A 14,764-nucleotide genomic window follows, 5' to 3' on the forward strand; every position below is an offset into this window, starting at 1 on the left:
TAGTACTGAATATCTCAAACAGGTAGACAAAGTAAAATTATTGGGCACAATAATTGATAGTTGGTTGTCATGGGCAGAACACATTATTACCATAGTGAAGCAGATGGGATGTGGTATCTCCATGGTGAGGAAATGTCTTTTTTATGTCCGTACACATTGCGGGACAGGTGATTAAATCGTTTATTTTATGTCACCTGGATTATTGTGCTCCTGTATGGTCCTCCGCATGTAAAGGTCAACTAAAGAAACCAGAAACGGCCCAAAACAGAGCTGCCAGGTTAGTATTACATTGTCCCATAAGAACAAATACTATCAATATGCACCATCAACTTTCCTGGTTAATGGTAGAGAATAGGCTGGCCTTTAATACGACTACATTTTTCAGAAGTATTGTCTTTTCTTCTCGACCCGTTTTGTCAGATATGATCAGGTTCATTCTCATTTGACTAGGTCAGCCGATGGTGGCCAGATGATGTTTCCATGTCCAGGACAGTTATTTATCGTGCCATCAATCATAGGAATAATTGTCCACTGAATATACGCAAGCTGAATAGCAAAATATCTTTCAAATACCATTTGAGAATGCACTTTTTAAATTTGTGAGTAGGGAATGGACTGTATGGATGTAATAATGAATGTAATACTTATTTGAATAATTTCTGATGATGTTTTAATGATTTGTCATTGTTTTTACAAAATCATTGTTATGTGATTTATTTATTTTTTCGGACCCCAGGAAGACTTGCTTGTCCCATTTTGGTGTCAGCTAATGGGGAACCTTTTAACAATAAACAATCTGTCAGAAAAATGACATCATCACTGGTGGAGTGCCAGAAGAAAAGAGTGAATTATGGCAAGTCACAGAACTGAAAGTCAAGCAAACTGCTGGGAAACAAATGAGACCTTGGTCCCTAATCATCATTGCAAGGGAACATTTGAATAGCAAGCCAAAAGACCATACTACATTCTGATGAAGTTGATAAGATTCAATGATCAAGAAAAATATATTTCCATCGGTGAAGATTTTACAGACAATGTGAGACAGAAACAAATGGAGCTGCAGCCTAAACTGAAGGAAGCAAAAGACCAGTCCAGAAAAGCTGGAAAATGTAAAGGCAAGGCAAGTTTATTTGGATAGCACCTTTCAACAACAAGGCAATTCAAAGTGCTTTACACAAAACATTAAAACCATTGAAAAGAGACAGATATAACAAGAAAATCAAATATAAAATTGAAAACGAGAAGATAAAATATTTAAGAAAAAATATTAGATATAAGTTACAGGGCAGTATTAGCACTTATTGTTTATCTCTACCGCTCAACAGGAGATTCTCTCTTCTACTGTTTATTAATGAAATATTATTTAATCGTCTCATTGCGGCATCTCTACATGAGGCAACGCTCATTAAGGGAAAAACGCAGCATCTCCACATGAGGACTGAGAGGCCCTGGCAAACAGAAAAGTCTTCAGTCTTGGTTTAAAAGCATTGGGACAAAACATAATGCAATGATTTGAAAATCCTTCAACTCAAATTCAAATGACTACAATACAAAGCTGGGAATTTGATGCATTCTTTATTATTTATGTTTTACACAGAATCCCAGAAACCTTTTTGGAATTAATGTTCAACTCATAGATCAAGAACTATGTTCGTTTTGTATGATTTCATTGGATTGACTAATATCTGTCATATCCCACGAGTAAAGCCAGCAATCATAATAAACAGAAGTTCCAAGAAAAATCTACCAGATAATTCAAGTCATACAAAGCAACTTCAGGAACAACAGACAAGAGGACGACCAGTTCCATCAGTCTCTGCTTGTGAGTTTCCTGAATGACTTCTGAAAGGTCTTTGACAAAGAGCTACATTCTGTTTTATTCCAGGAAAACAATCACAGTATGTATTTTTATTTTCTTCTCTGCTAGACTCTGACACCTTATCTCATTTTCTGCTCCTCCTCCTCAAACTAATTACCAGCACTGAGCCTCATTTTTCTTTTGCCTTGAACAAAGGTTTACTTTTAAAAGACAATCTGAATGCAGCATAATGGATGTGACAAATGAGACAGAACTTCAGTGAGACTGAAGAAAGTAATGAAGCCCTGATGCATCTATCGATCACTGCAGAGAGAGTGAGCGCTGGATAAATACACTAACAGTGAGTACTGTCCTCCATACAAGTGTAAAATTACAAGTTAAATCTTTGCATTATACAATTTCACAAAACTTAAATTGTAAATCTCTCTGTCTTTAAAAGTTTTGTAATGACACAAATTTTCAGTCAGCTTCATGAGCTTTTCTTGAGAGAAACCATTCTAGCAGACAGCAGCAGTTTCCTGAAAATGGAAACGATGTTTGATCGGGAATCAATATTCAACAATCTGTGTGTAAAAATGGGAAACTTTGAAATCAATCTGACACTAAGACCACTATCTCTATCACTCAACTTCAAATATATAATGCATTATACAGTACATGTCTCTCCTCTCCATGTCTCTGTGTCTCTCTGCTCCTCCTGTTCTTGTCTCCAGTTTCAAAGTTTCTCCCTCAGGCCCCGTTCACACGAGGACGGTCTCAACAGAAGACGCAAAAGTGGCGTCGCGTCTTCACTTTTTATTCCTCGTTTAGACGAGCATTTTCGGGAGGAAATCTGCGTGCATACGGTGACGCAAAAGTGTGTGAAATTCGATTGTATGCATGTCAGGCAGCATCATTTAAAGCCATAAGAGCATCTTTGGGCATGCAGAAGTTTTCACGCCACACATTTTCATCAGCTTCTCCTTCCACAAAGTTCTCCACCATCACTAGATCTCCCAGGTCTCGTCCAAAGCCGTCTGGCTCGCCTCCGACGAATTGCTGCATCCAAAATGTGATAGAGGTTTTTACAGATCCTTCTCTGTTCACTAATACTATCTGTACAGATCCTGTACATTTGGTGGAAAGACTCCTGTAAGTTTATTAGAGCTGCCAGAGCAGCTTGAAGGTCCGACGCATGGAAATAATCCCACGTTTGTTTATTTTCCTTTACTGGAGCATGTATGTGACGTAAACACATACGTGATACGGAGCGTATTTAACTTTTCCACTTTGGAAGGTGGTTTCAGATTTTTGCGTCTTTAAGCCCCCAAAACGCCGTCACCGTCTAAACGAAAGGCACTTCCGATAAAATATTTTGTCGTTTTTACCCGCGAGCGTCCTCGTGTGAACGGGGCCTCAGACTGAAAGCTCTCCTACAGCCACAAAACAGTTTCAGTTCAGAGAAACTTTAGCTGCTTTCACACTTTTGTGGGTTATAGGGATACTTCAGGTCATGTGCTTGTTATTGTAACTGATTCCTCTTATATATCTAAACCCAAGATCATTTGTGAAGTGATTTTTTTTTAAAAGATATTTTTTTGACCACTTTTGGGCTTTATTGATAGAGACAGAGTGAAAGGTGAGACAGAGGTGAAGACATGCTGGAAAAGGCTCCGAGTCGGATTTGAACCCAGGCTGCCCGCTTACGAAGACAATGCCTCTAGGGTATACGCTCAACCAGGTGTGCCACCGGGACGCCCCATGAAGTGAAATATATCACAACTTCTTCCTCCTGTGATGAAGCCATGTAAAATCATTTGGCTCACAGTTTCTCAGCAGCTGTTAAAATACTGACAGCTTGTGTTGATGTTTTTATTCACACATAACTGTTGAACCAATTCCATTGAAATCATTCTCTTGTGTAACTAATGAAGGTCCATGAAGTGAACTTGTTGGTGCTATTCTGCCCTCACAGCTCTGCAGAGCTAACTCCTCCACCGACGACACATAAAAGTAGATTCCTTCATAAACTTTATTTTCATGTGCAAATAAAAGACAAAAATAAACTTGCACCAATAATGCAGACATATAATATCAACTTATATAATTCTACTGAGCATTCTTAATAAATCATCTTCAAATGAGGCTAACTGTCACAGTTCAGCTCTGTCTCCCAGTAATTTTCCACTGAGCCTGCCGCCTCCTCACTCGACCTGTCAGCCACTCCCTCCTCATCAGCCAGACTCTCTTCACCTGTTCACCCAGCTGCCTCTGATCACTAATCAAGCCACTATAAAGACTCCTGTCTCACACACACTTGCTGCCAGAGACTTTGTTAAGAGACTTTGTTGTGACAGTCAAGCTGTTCAAAGTGCACATTGCTTGCTTTGGTTTGTACCTGCCAAAGTTTACATTACAAGCAATAACCAAGTGTTCCTGGCATCCTGTGTGCTGCAATTGGGTCCATACACAACCAGTTACATTAACAGGCTAAACTGGAGTTAGCTAATTAACACAGCAACATGCTAACGACATACAGTGCTAACATGCTAATGCTAACGGGCAAATGCTAGTGCCAATAGACTAACAGCAACATTAGCGTTTTTCCATACAATTATCCAACTTAAACCAAAGGCATATGTACAAACATTACTGGTTGTGAGTGAACCTTACAGGCTGTGTCCAGCATTAACAAACAGCGCTACAGGCTACTTCACTGACACAGCACAACATAGTAAAACACAAATTTGATTCTTCTTGAATAACATAATAAGGCTGAAAACCTACACTGTAAGAAATGTTTGTAAAATGTACATTAAAAAACTGTTAAATACCAACAGTAAAAGACTGTAAAATTAAAAACAGTATATAAGTGTAGTAGCTACTTGGAATTATTGTAAATTAAGAAATGGTGTTTAAAGTTTGTTAAGATTAACGAGGAAATACTGTAATGTCACAAAAATGTAATCTGCATTACAATTAACGGTATTACGCTGTTTAAATGACCTATTTAGCTGATGTGTACTTTCAAATTAACGGTATAAAACTATTTACAATTTAGCAAGAACCCACCTTAATTTATACAGAAATAAGATGTTAAAAAATATGCTCCATACCGAGTGAGCGAGAGAACGGTAAGAGAAATAGTCTTTTAATTATCATCCAACGTGTGTAGTATGGTCCCTAAGATGTAATTCGTACTAACATGTAACTTCACAAAATGCACAGAATTGTGTTATGTGTAAACTATAGTCTGGTGTAAACGTACGTGTTTTTAAGCTTTTATTTTGTTATTTTGTTTTATTTTGAAACTACCTCCGCTTGGGACTTCCTGTGTGGATTGATTGGATATACGGCGGCGCTCTTGTCGGCCATCTTGCCTGCTGATGGGTACTCTTGTCTCGAGGGGGGGGGGGGAGCAGTACCTGCCCACCACCGAGGCCCGCCAACCCATGCCGCCAACCAGTGACGCAGGTGGAGATGCGCGCCCACATACAGGAGAGAAAGATGCGCGCAAATTAACGGTCCCGCAATTCAAACTGCAAGCGACGATAACCGTCTTTGCTGCATGGTGGTTTTGTTTTCTGAGAGGATTAATTTGTTAAGGAGCAACGCGACTAAAGCACACGTAAGTAAAACTATAAATAGGTCTACAACATACATCAGGTAAACTTTTACACAATCTGGAGTTTTGTGTTGCTCTCGATTAAAAGGTGAATGTTAGTTGTCCTCAACTTTACAAAATGTGTTAATTTTGCTAAATGTTAGTTTAGCTGAGTTGTCTTATGTCACATTGTGTGTGTTGTCCCGAACATTAGCCTAGCTTACTTTAACGTTAACATTAAGTCGTTGGAGTCAAAATGGTGAATTGTAATTTCTGTGGTCAGTCAGGACTTTGAGAGGTTATGTGCTTCACTGCAAACTCCACAGAAATGAAAGTCACTGTTTAATTAAGTGCTTTGGAGAGGGGTGCAAGCAGACATTTTGCAGGTATGGAGCTTTTAAGGCTCATTTTTACCGGAGGCACAATGTTGTATCTGCTAATGCTAACGAAACTGTGGGGACAGCTGTTGCCACTTTTAAATGTGCAGTGGCCTTGTGTGAAAGTCAGTGCCTAGACACCAAAGAATTGCTTGCTCACTTGAAAGAGCATATTGTGGAAGGACGTGCTGTAAGTTGTCCAGTCAGAGGATGTAACACTGACTTCAGGGTCAAGTCTTCATTTACCGCGCATATGTCTCGGAAGCACAGAGGTTTTACAGACAGTAGTGTAAGTGATGTGTACAGAGAATCTGCTTCTCATCCCTCAACATCTACTCCACCTGAACCATGTGACTTTGTCCCTCACTGTGATTCTGTTGCAGAGGCAGGCACAGATGAGGTCCATTTGGATATATCTGAAGATTTCAGTGATCTTCAGTGAGCCAAGTCTTTTCAAGAAAAATTCAACTATGTGGAGCCCAAGAAAATATTTTTAGGAAGAGATGAGAACAGGGTAGATAGGTTCGCCTATTATGTGCCTGTGAAAGAGACTTTGAAATGTTTGTTAGAATCTGATCTGTGGCAGAACTGTGTGTCAGGAGAGCACTCCCCCAAGTCTCCTCCAGATGTTCTAACTGACATTAGTGATGGTCAGATATTCAAAAACAATGATTTTTTTGCTCAAAATCCACCATGTGTGAAGTTAGTTCTATACCAGGATGCCTTTGAAGTAGTTAATCCTTTAGGCTCTGCCAAGACAAGACACAAAGTTTTAGCTGTGTATGCATCTGTTGCCAACTTACCACTGCATGTACGGTCGGACACAGACCACATGTCACTTGTGTTGTTGTGTAGAGAGAAAGATTTCAAAGCATTTGGTTAAGGTGTTCTCTGAACTAATAAGAGACTTGAAGGAATTGGAGGAGAATGGAATTGTTGGGTCAAGTGAAACAGTCATGGGAACCTTGTATTGCATTGCTGGAGATAATTTGGGCTTGCATTGCATCGGTGGATTCTCTGAAAATTTCAGCTCCTCAAAATATTTCTGCAGGTACTGTCTAATCAACAGATCTGACTTTCAGAGTGATCCAAATCTGTGTGGACCAGAGAGAACCATCGACAACTACAGTTCTGCTGTTGATCGCCTGCAGACTGAAGATACATCACCAGATGTGGAAGGAGTAAAGTTTAACTCTGTATTCAATTCTTTGAAATACTTCAATGTCTGTCTGCCAGGTTTGCCACCTTGTCTGGGACATGACATATTTGAGGGTGTTTTGTCTTACGATGTTGCACTGTATCTGAAGTATTTTATAAAGAAAAAGACTTGGTTCACTTACTCCATCCTGAATCGACGCATTAAACAGTTCAAATACTGTGGTTCTGATGCTTCTACAAAACCATGTGAGGTTAGCCCCCATGGAGTGAAAGTCTCAGGTCAAGCTGTACAGAATTGAAATTTTCTAAGGCTGTTGCCTCTCATAATTGGTGACAGAATTGAAGATACAGCAGATGATGTGTGGCAGTTGACCCTGCAGCTAAAAGACATTGTGGACATGATATGTGCACAGAAAATCTCTGTGCCTCAGGTTGCATACCTTGACGTTCTTATTCAAGAATATTTGGAGTCAAGAAAAACTCTATTCCCAGAAACTGGCTTGAAACCAAAGCATCATTATTTAGGTCATTACCCAGAAATGATTCTGAAATTTGGGCCCCTGATCAGACTATGGACAATGCGCTTTGAAAGTAAGCACAGTTACTTCAAGAGATGTGCAAGAAATTTGAAAAATTTCAAAAACCTGTGCCTTACTCTGTCTGAAAGACATCAGCTGTTACAGGCGTATCTTTCAGCAGGATCAATGAGCAAGCCTGTCTTCCAAGATAAAGATGGTTCTCCATTTTACTCTGGACTATACAGTGAATACATTCAAGATGCAATCAGCCAATTTGGCTTCACAGAGACCAACACAAAGGTCACAGTAGAAATTCTCTATAAGGGAACATCATATAAAAAAAGGACAATTCCTTGTCACAGGGAACATTGACTCCATGCAGTTTGGTGAACTTGTGCTCATTTTGATTAAAAATGACACTGTTCATTTTCTGATGTCAGTGTACAAAGCAGAATTCCTTTCTGAGTACCACCTTTACTCAGTGAGGAAAGACAATGAAAAAATGCAGTGTCTGAACATCAGTGACTTGATTGATTTCTATCCATTGCCATCCTACATTAAAGATTGATACCAAATAGTTCCTTTGAAACACAGTGTGTTATCACATTATTAACTGTCTTGGACTGTCATTCTGAGGTTAATTGTGCCTTATTCACTTTCATACTCAGAAATGGGTGATGCAGAACAAATCAGCATACGCAGTGCTGTCATGAAGGTGTTGCCAGACCTAGCAGCCTCAATCTTGGATATTTTATTGGAGACACTCCAATCGTTGGGAGCAGAGACTACTGAGGATTTTCCATCCATTCAGGAAGCTGATCTCCTTACCACACTGAGACCAATTCAAGCAAGAAGATTGGTAGCTGCCTGGAAACAAACCAGTAAGTAAACATTTATTGAAGTAGGTCTGTAACCAAAGATAAAACATTATTTAAATACATTTTGTTTATTCCATTCTTTACAGCAGGAACCAATGAAGGCCATAGCCAATCAGCGCTGTCTTCTCCAGCTTCCTCATCAAGCTCCTCAGTCAGTCTCTCCTCGCCGTCGACCTGCTCAATTGCTGCAGCAGACTGGGTTGACAACTTCAAGATCCCATGGACAAAGTTTCCTGAAGGCTTGATGCAGTGTTTAGAGAGAGGGAAAAGGCCAAGTCCACAGCTATGTAGAGAAATGATCCGGATTGTCGTCAGTGACATGATGAATGTTTGTGCCTCTCCAAGTACCAAAGCCTCCACAGAAGTTGCCAAAAAACTTGTTGCAAAATATCCACAGTCATTGCAAGATGTCATCGCTGGTGATGTAGTTGGACTAGGATATCACTCACTCATCAAGCAGTTACAAGCCCGAGTCGAAAATGTGAAACGGTCTTCAGCACCAAGGATAAAAAAACGCAAACAGGGGTCAGATGACCACGACACTGATGAAATCACAGCTGAACAACGGGCAGCTATGCAAGACACCTATGGCTGTATAAATTGGGATATGAAATATATGCCAGTGAGTGAGACACCAGAAAGCCAACAGGAAAAGAAAGACAAAATGAAAGCGCTCAGTGAACAAACTGACTTCAGCCCAGATGAGGTAAAAACTCTGAACGTAGAGACATAAACAAGGGAACAGAGCTGCAATCCCTCCTGGAGGAGTGGCCTTTTTTATTCCAAGAGATTGGCATGACAGTACACTTCCAAGAGCTCACTGGGGTATCGCTGAAAGACACTTTCCTCACCAATATCGAAAAAAAGGGAAAACGGCTTCTGGACTTCATGAGAACCGTTTGTGCAGAGAAGAGCAAAAGAATTCTTCAGGCAGTCACAAAACTTGACATTCTGAGAGGACAGTTGGAGGGCTGCTCGGAGGATGTTAAAGACATGGTTCTCCTTCTTCTTCCCTACTTTGATGACAAAGAGGAGAACCTCTTTCACTATGTTGACCAGACGTGTGTGGCAAAAGATGTACCAGTGGAAAGATTGCCTGTGAATCCATGTATTGTTGTATGTGGTAAGTGTTGATCAGTTTCACTAAGCTAATGTTAAGAAGTATTGCATGAAAACTGTTATGCATTGTCATGTTTGAAGTGCAACTTTGATAAAAGCGAGTTTGGATGGTAATGACTGGTCTGCTCTTTTACCTTTCTGTTCTTTGCAGGAACCTCTTGCTATGCCTCAAGACACTTCATGCTGAGTGTGGATGGAAAGATTGTGAATGACCACATCCCCAACTTCGTCTCTGCCATCTGTCTCATGTTTGGAGCATACTATTGCCTGAATATTCACTATCCTGTTGATCTGGGCTCAACACTTGAGTTTCTTCAGAGGTAAACACATTATTTTTAGTATCATTTGAATTCCTCATTTAGAAAAATAAGTATTTTTAGTGGTTGATTATGAAATTATATTCAAAGGTGTTTCTTCATGATCAACCTTGAGAGGGGCACAAAAGTTGAAACAAAGAAGAACAAGAAGTGGCTGTCGGTGAACCCAAGAGTCCTCACCCTCATCGCAGATCTCGCCGACCAGGACTGGAGAGGGACTTGGTAACTGAACTGTCAACCTCTTGCACAGTGCCATCTATGAAACTGTGTACACAAGGGCTGCAACTAATCATACTTTTCATAATCAATTGATCTGTGTGTTATTTTCTTAATTAATTGGTTATTGATTGGTCCATAAAATGGCAGAAATTGTGAAAATGTGGACTGTTGTTTTCAAAGTTCCAGGGGACGTTCTCTAATGTTTTATGTTCAATACTCAAAGATATTCACATTTCCCTGTCATAAGAGGACTAAAGACACTGATACAGAAACTGACTTGATTAGGAATTTTCTAAGGCTCTCATTGGTGACAGAGTTAAAGATACAGCAGATTTGAATTTGAATTTGAATTTAAATTCAAATTCAAACCAAAGCATCATTATTGAGTCATTGTAGTGTCTAATTTGTGTTAAGAGGCTGTACTTTTAGTTAAAGGGTCAAAGGTCAAACGATTTGAAGGTATTACTTGAACAATAATATTAAGGCAACAGCAATTTAGTGATTTTTAATGTATTTAATTGTGAGAAGCTGCTCTTTCAGTTACTTTAACAATTTCAGGGTAATACTTTCTTCCTCAGTTCTAATTTTTGATTCCATACAAGGAGTTTTCTAATTTTAGCCTCCTGTTTTTGGCTATAGAAGCAATTTTTCAGAGCATTTGGTCAGACTTGGCCCCATTGAGACCAACACAAAGGTCACAGTGGAAATTATGTAGTGTCACAGGGAATATTGCTCCATGCAGTTTATTAAATAGTGTTTAACTGATTAAAGATGACTGTGAGAAAAGACAAAAAAAAAGAGGTGTTGTATCTGACTTGACTTCATTAAAGTTTGAGTTGTGTTTACCAGTTTTGATTTGGTTTTCATCACTGTGTTTTTTACGGAGAAATTCTGGCAACCACAGCTGTCAGTATTTTACTGTAAATTTTGCAGATTTATTTTTAGTTCACTATAAAAAGGTTTATAACATAGCTGCTATTTTTAAAGAAAATTACTGTAAATAGGTTTACAATTGCTCAGTTTTTTATATGGTAATTTACCGTAAACAAATCAGTTTTGTTACGGTGGTTTACTGTAAAATAGTTCACAGTCTACTTGTTATTTTACAGAATTGTTCTGTTATTCTACAGAAAACTACTGTAAATAGGTTCACGACATATCATTATTTCAATAGTAATTTCCTGTAAATAATACTATTTTCAACCTTGGAATTTACAGTTCTGTAAAACCAATACCGTAATGTCTTATCACCATAAATTTTACGGTAAAATTCTGGCAACCACAGCTGCCAGTATTTTACCGTAAAATATACATATTTTTTTTTACAGTGTACAAGAGCCTGAACAGGTACACTGGCTGTAACAGGTAATAATGATCAGTTTCCTCTTTACATCAATGTCATTTGCACAAACGTGCAACATCAAGTATTCATGAGCTTGTTGTGGATCATGTAAAAACAAGGAATGTGTACTTGATGTGTAAGTCCATCACACCACTATTTCAGTGTCGGCTGCAGCCTGGATTTCATATTTGAGCCAAAGCATTGAGCCAGTGGAGAGGAGGGAGACTGTATAAAGGCTGACTGGTAAGAAGCTGTGAGAAACTGATTACTGATACAACTGGATCAACTTCTATTCTGAGCTCTGAAGCTTTCCTTGATTCCTGACAGGTGAACAACCCTGGTGAAGGAGCAGAAGAAAGTGATGACAGACTGATAAATACCCAGAATGTTTCCACCTGCTGATGTCTCTCAGCTTCTCCTCTGTGTCTCTCCAGGTTTCCTTCACTTCCTTCCAACCTTCACTACTTTGTCTGTTCTTTGAGCAGCATTTCTCAGTGATGGAGCACAATATTATTTCGCTGCACACGTCACAGAGGACAAAGGGAAGTAGAGAGTGCATCATACATACAAACATGATCACACTGCTGACAGACAAACATTAACAACAAGAAGGTTTCACAGAAATGAGCAGCAGAACAAACTGCAGTCTGTAAATCACTCCTGTCATCTTAGACTAAAGCAGAATCAAGTTGTCTCAGATCATTCTGTTCATTTGTTCTTACTTTTCTGCCCCCTGGTCTATTAAGTTTTCATTATATTCCCTCTTTGTTCTTCAGTCTTTAGAACCAGGTGGAGCTCTTGTGTGAACAATGAGAACACTTCAGGCTTTACTGACAACTAAAATGTCAGAGTGGGTTACTGGGACCGCTGTCAAAATAAATGCAGCTAATGTGCTCATTAATCTCTGATTGATGGAGGGTCTCAGTTATGAGCAGGACAGAAATGTCCGACCAACCAGGTTCCATCAGTCACATCATTCACTTCAGATTGTCTAAAGTACAGACATTCAAATTGACTATACACACCACACACTCATCTACTGAGCTCCCAAACCTCCCTATCTATATACACAGAACATGTCAAGCTGCTGTTCAGTCTGTCAGCAAACCAAAAGTCTTCTCTGTCTGACACAGATCCCTGTACTGACCTCACTCTGACGGCTACCATCAACCACAACTCAGACACTGAACACATCTTTCATTCTCAGCTGAACATTGTAGTGGTCTGACTACTAGTGGTTACCACAGTGAAGAGGCAACCTTCTACGTAGACTCACCATTTCTCTAGGGCCCAGACCACAGCCAAGCACTCCAGCTCTGTGGCACAGTCATTCTTTTCAGCCACATTCAGACTGCTGCTGGCAAAAGCCAAGATTCCCTCTGTCCCCTGGCCTGTCTTCTGCACCAGTACAGCTCTCAATCCTGTCTCACTGGCATCGGTATAGACAAGGGAAGGAAGATTGGAGTTGGGGTGGGGAGTCTAATTGAACTTCACGCCTTTCCTCTTTAAGGCATTGAGCAGTTCGGCACTTTGAAAGAAATTTAGCACAAAACAATGGTACCTGCCATGCCAAGAAACCTTTGGAGAGCCTTGAGGCTGTTAGGAACGGGGAACTCTGACTGCTTCAGTCTTCTCAGGATCAACAGGGACGCCTGCTGATGGCACCACATGTCTCTCTTCATATTCAAGGTCAAGTTTACATAAAGGAGATCCTTCTTTTCAGAGTTGCAGTGAGTTCAGTTCCTAATTATTGCATGATGATTTGTTGACTTTGGAAGATTATTCTATTTTAAGCTTATTTTATAGAAGCAGGAAGGTGATCAGAGCTGGACTGAGAGTGGAGAATCCCAGAAAAACACATTGATTCATGAGATCATTTCTCTTGGACTTCGTAGTCTGTAATTTGTATCAGTGACTTTTCTATGATTGAGAAACAGAGAAGTACAAACAACATGAGATCTAATGTCTCAGCTTTTCTCCATACAATCAAAGTGTCGACCACCAAGTACAAGGAGCAATGTTCTATGTTTCCACCTTAATAAAACAAGTAGGAGTTTTAATTTGCTCTGATACCGATCAGAGACCTTCCAGAGAAAATTAACAAGTAACTAACTAAGACAATTAACATGTATCCATTTAGAAAGGAAATTCATTTCACACAATACAAGTCGGTATCATTAGCAAGAGTTATAATAAGACTTTAAAAGTATCAAACAGCTGTGGTCAATACAACACTTTCAGCAGCTGTTGACCTAAAGTTTAATTTGCTTTATGGAGGTGGAGGAGCTGCTGAACCTGCTGAGGGTTTTCATCCACCCACTGGCCCTCATTTATCAAACGAACGTACGTCAGAAAGTGAGCGCAAAGTCAGCGTAAGATTATTTCTACGCAAGCCTCTGCATTTAGCAATATGGACGTGAGCGGAGGGTTCAATCAGATCTCACGTCTGCTCTCAGCTCTTGTACGCAAATTTGGGTCAGCGTGAAGTCCACGCGTCTGAGTCTGAGAATTGATGGATTGCCTGGAGCTGATAAAACTCTGTGGTGTTTTGTTTTTTAATGGTGACAAAGCAAAACATGTCTAGACTACATCATTCATCATTAAAACATGATTAAAAATAAATACACCCTGCGATCATGAAATTCTTTAATCAGAATACCAGCCGAGGACACCGGAGTGTCATCGTCTCCTTCACCAGCGGTTCTAACCGGATCGAAACATTTCCAATAAGCACTGCCACACACTCCTCTGACTGGGAAATAACTCTTGTAAAGAGTAAAAAATGTAAAGAGGTGAATAATATCTCTCCATCATAATAATAACAACAATACTTGGATATTATATAGATTATTAGGCTTTATATTAAATTAATAAATTAAATTAATTAAATTAAATTAATTACAAAAGCCTTGGGGGTAGTTTAATGGTCCGCTACTCTGCTGACAGCATCACTGATTTCCTTTGTTTTCATTTTTTATGCTACCAAACAAGTTTGTTGTATTGCAGCTGTTGGACGTCAGCGTTTCACTTTCTGCCTCTGAGAAATTCCTCTTCTTTTTTAATTAAAACTTTGTTTACCTCCTTCAACCAAAAAGCTGTGAAAACTTTTAAGTCTGTGCTCTGAATGTAAAATATTCAGTGAACTTGTTTGAGTATATTACTATAAGTACTTTTATTTCATAAACCTCCGTTGCTGCGTATTTCTACGGAGCCCCTAAAGGGACATGGTGAAAAAAAAAAAAAAACTTTGGTATCTCGTGAGCACGAGAAACATTTCTCGTGCTCATGAGAAAGTATTTATTGTGCCGTGCGATAGAGCCGATACGCATGTTTTGTCTTTACTGTTGTATTGTGTACAGCCTTTATAAAGCTCTGTTGGGAGAGCTTGTGTTATGGGCAGTGTTTTGCTGTCATTTCCTTTGTAATGTATAATG

The 14,764-nt window shown here is 39.4% G+C and overlaps 2 protein-coding genes across 2 annotated transcripts in view; one reads left to right on the plus strand and one right to left on the minus strand.

The window, feature by feature from the left end:
* The window catches only part of lsamp (limbic system associated membrane protein), a 702,186-nt gene that overhangs the window by 669,957 nt on the left and 17,465 nt on the right, over positions 1-14,764 (minus strand). The gene's annotated exons all lie outside the window — the stretch shown is intronic.
* LOC131970167 (uncharacterized) lies at positions 8,365-10,342 on the plus strand. Its single transcript, XM_059331471.1, has 3 exons — positions 8,365-9,456; positions 9,604-9,772; positions 9,860-10,342. The coding sequence occupies exons 1-3, from the start codon at positions 9,129-9,131 to the stop codon at positions 9,993-9,995; spliced, it is 633 nt and encodes a 210-aa protein (XP_059187454.1). The 5' UTR covers positions 8,365-9,128; the 3' UTR covers positions 9,996-10,342.

This window comes from Centropristis striata, chromosome 4 (genome assembly GCF_030273125.1).
Source record: "Centropristis striata isolate RG_2023a ecotype Rhode Island chromosome 4, C.striata_1.0, whole genome shotgun sequence".
Taxonomy (NCBI): Eukaryota; Metazoa; Chordata; class Actinopteri; order Perciformes; family Serranidae; genus Centropristis; species Centropristis striata.